General features: G+C 58.8%; 1 protein-coding gene across 1 annotated transcript in view; it reads right to left on the minus strand.

Annotated features, from left to right (window-relative positions):
• Window positions 1–1,485, minus strand: part of AQP8 (aquaporin 8) — a 9,842-nt gene extending 8,357 nt beyond the window's left edge. The window contains exons 1-2 of the mRNA XM_006753627.2: window positions 1,474–1,485; window positions 1,090–1,343 (exon numbers count right to left, since the gene is read on the minus strand). Coding sequence (XP_006753690.1) covers window positions 1,090–1,343; window positions 1,474–1,485 — 266 coding nt within the window. The remainder of the gene's footprint in view (window positions 1–1,089; window positions 1,344–1,473) is intronic.
• Window positions 1,486–2,750: the final 1,265 nt, after the last annotated feature.

Genomic DNA, 2,750 nt, shown 5'->3' on the forward strand with positions numbered 1-2,750 from the left:
GAAACGCTGGCATTAGAGGGAGGCAGTGCCCTGAGGCGCAGACAGCACGGGCTCCCGGCCAGCGGCCTGGGTTCCAGTCCAGTCTGCCCCTGGGCAGCCGAAGAACCTCGGGCAGCAGCGCACCTCTCTGCCCCGTGCCCCCACCTCCTGAGGCTGTTGCGAAGATAGAATGAATTAGCACCTGTGCACAGGCCTGTTACATACATGGGGAGGACTCGGTAAACACAGGTATTATCACCCCCACTCCCACCCTGTGCCCCCAGCCAAGACGTGACAGCGCTCGCCTCCAACCCCGCCCCGTGGAACAGAAGAGCGTGTGCTATTCGTGCCCCGGGACGGTTAAAAGAAATGTCAGCGTTCTCTTCCCCCTCTTCTTCTGGGGAACAGAATTTGGGTCTCTCCATTCCGCTCCGTTCCCTGAGTGAGATGAAACCCAGCGGCCTGGCCCGTATCGCCCTGCCCAGCGCCCCTCACTGAGGCTGGCTCTCCTGGAAGCCAGGAGGTCCCGGGTGGGGCTCCGTCCAGATGGACACTGTGCAAGAGCCCCCACCCCCTCAGGTCACCACTTGATGGGCCAGGACCACTCAGGTGGGTGGGAAACCCCTCTAGCAGCTGCTGTCCCAGGGAAACCTCGAGGCTGGAGCGCCCCTTCTAACACTCACAGCAGCAGAGCAGCCAATGGGCACTGAGCCCTCCCCATTGCTGCTTTCCCTTGTGCCCCTCCCCAACTCCCAACAAGCTACAAAAATCTGCTGCTTCTGAGCCCTGTAACCTCCGGCAAGGCACGCTGTCCTGTCTCAGCTGGAGGCGGGTGAGGGAACGCCAGGGGCTCAGGCCTGCAGTGTTAGGACAGCACCTGGCACTAGCCCTGTCGCATGCATGTTAGCTGGCGATAAAGTGCTTTTAAACACCCCTATGGGCCCCGTTTTCTGGGTGGAGGGGTTCGAATTGGAAGCGTGACTTGCCCCGAGGCACAGAGCTCGTGGGCTGCAGGGCTAGATGAGAGCCCAGCCACACGGCCGTCCACGTGCTCCCGGAGCCTGAGTGGGTGCCCGGGGCTCCCCTGGTGCTCAGCTCGCACCCCCTCACCTGATGTTGCCCAGCGTGGCGACCAGGAGGCCCAGCGCCAGCCCGTGGGCCAGCGCCGGCTGCAGCAGCCCTGCTTCCGGCCCGTTCCCGATGACCGACAGGCACCCGATGAAGATGAAGAGGGCAGAGCCCAGCAGTTCGACCAGGCAGGGCCGCACCAAGTGCTCATGCCACCACCCGTGCCCCCTGCCTTCCACGCTCGGCTCCTTCCCCTTGCCGCTGCCAATTTCAAGGTCCCCCATGGACACGGCGGCCTACAGAAGGGAAGGGAGTGGGACTGGGAGGAAGGGCGGCCAGGGGAACCCTCCCCCAACTCCGGCCCCTGGAGTTAACTCTCAGTGACCCTGGAGGGCCAGGCTGGGGAGCCGAGGGCAGTGGGCTCACCTCTGCGGACATGAGGGCTGGCTGGCCGGCCGCACCTGCTCTCGGGCACACGCGTATCTCGGGCTGGAGCTGCCGATCCCAACGCAGGCTCTGCCCTTTCACAGGCGCGAGAAAGCAGTGAGCAGGTGGGAGGTGGCCCTGCGGCCCAGAAAAGGAAACAGTTTTCTTTTTAATCTCAGCTGGGCAGGGCAGGAGCTGGTTAGGGATTGCTGAGCTTTCTGCCAGCAGGGGAAGGCGCTGGCTTGGCGGCAGCATCTGGAGGGGAGGCCCGGCCCCGCGGTCACCGTCAGGGTCCAAAGCAGACCCGCATGTGCAACAGGACGCGGGGACTGCCCCTCGTTAGGCCCGCACACGGGAGGTAGCAGCCGACTCATCCTCAGGGTGTTCCGCCAGTTCCCACAGACATCTCCTCGTTCTCGAGACCCAACACCTCCGCTCACGCACCTCATCGCCTGACCCAGGCCAAGCTGTGACGGGTGACCCTTCACTGACAGGCAGTTGGGCCCGTGGAGAAGCCGTGGGCCTTAGGAACAGGCCTCCGGGGTTCCGCCCAACTCTGAGCACTGACTGACGGTCTCTGCACTTCAGCTTGCGCCCTACCATGTGCGGATGATGGTGACCAGGTCGCTGTGAGGCTTACGGAGTTAGCACATATATGCAAAGTGCTTCCGACAGTGCCAGTCACATGATAAGCACAATGAGCTGCCTACTCATTTATAACATGTATTGATGTGTAATCAATATTGATTGAGTACTTTCTACATGCCAGGCTTTGGGCTACATACCCTACAGGTGCTCTCTCATCTAACCCCCACAACAACCCCATTGGGCAGGTACCTTAATAATAGTACATTTACAGATGGGGATGTGGAGATTCAGGAAGCTTAAGTTTCACAGGGTTTGTGATTGCAAAACTTGTGGGCTACACCACAAAAAAAGACAAGTACCGTATGATTCCACTTATACAAGGTCGCGAGAGTAGATAAATTCAGAGAGAAGGTAGAATGGTGGCTGTCAGGGGCTGGGGAGGGGAAGGGGGGTTCGTGTTTAATGGGCACAGAGCTTCAGTTTGGGAAGATGAAGTCTGGAGGTGGATGGTGGTGATGGCACAACAATGGGAATGCACTTAAAGCCACTGGACCACACACTTAAAATAATTGATTTCATAATTTTATGCTACATATATTTTACCACAATTGAAAACAAACAAACAAAAAACACTGAATTAAGCCACTACACTCAAGTGCTTTTTAAAATGGAAGGAAGAAGGGAAGGGA

This window comes from Myotis davidii, unplaced genomic scaffold (assembly GCF_000327345.1).
Source record: "Myotis davidii unplaced genomic scaffold, ASM32734v1 scaffold150, whole genome shotgun sequence".
Taxonomy (NCBI): domain Eukaryota; kingdom Metazoa; phylum Chordata; class Mammalia; order Chiroptera; family Vespertilionidae; genus Myotis; species Myotis davidii.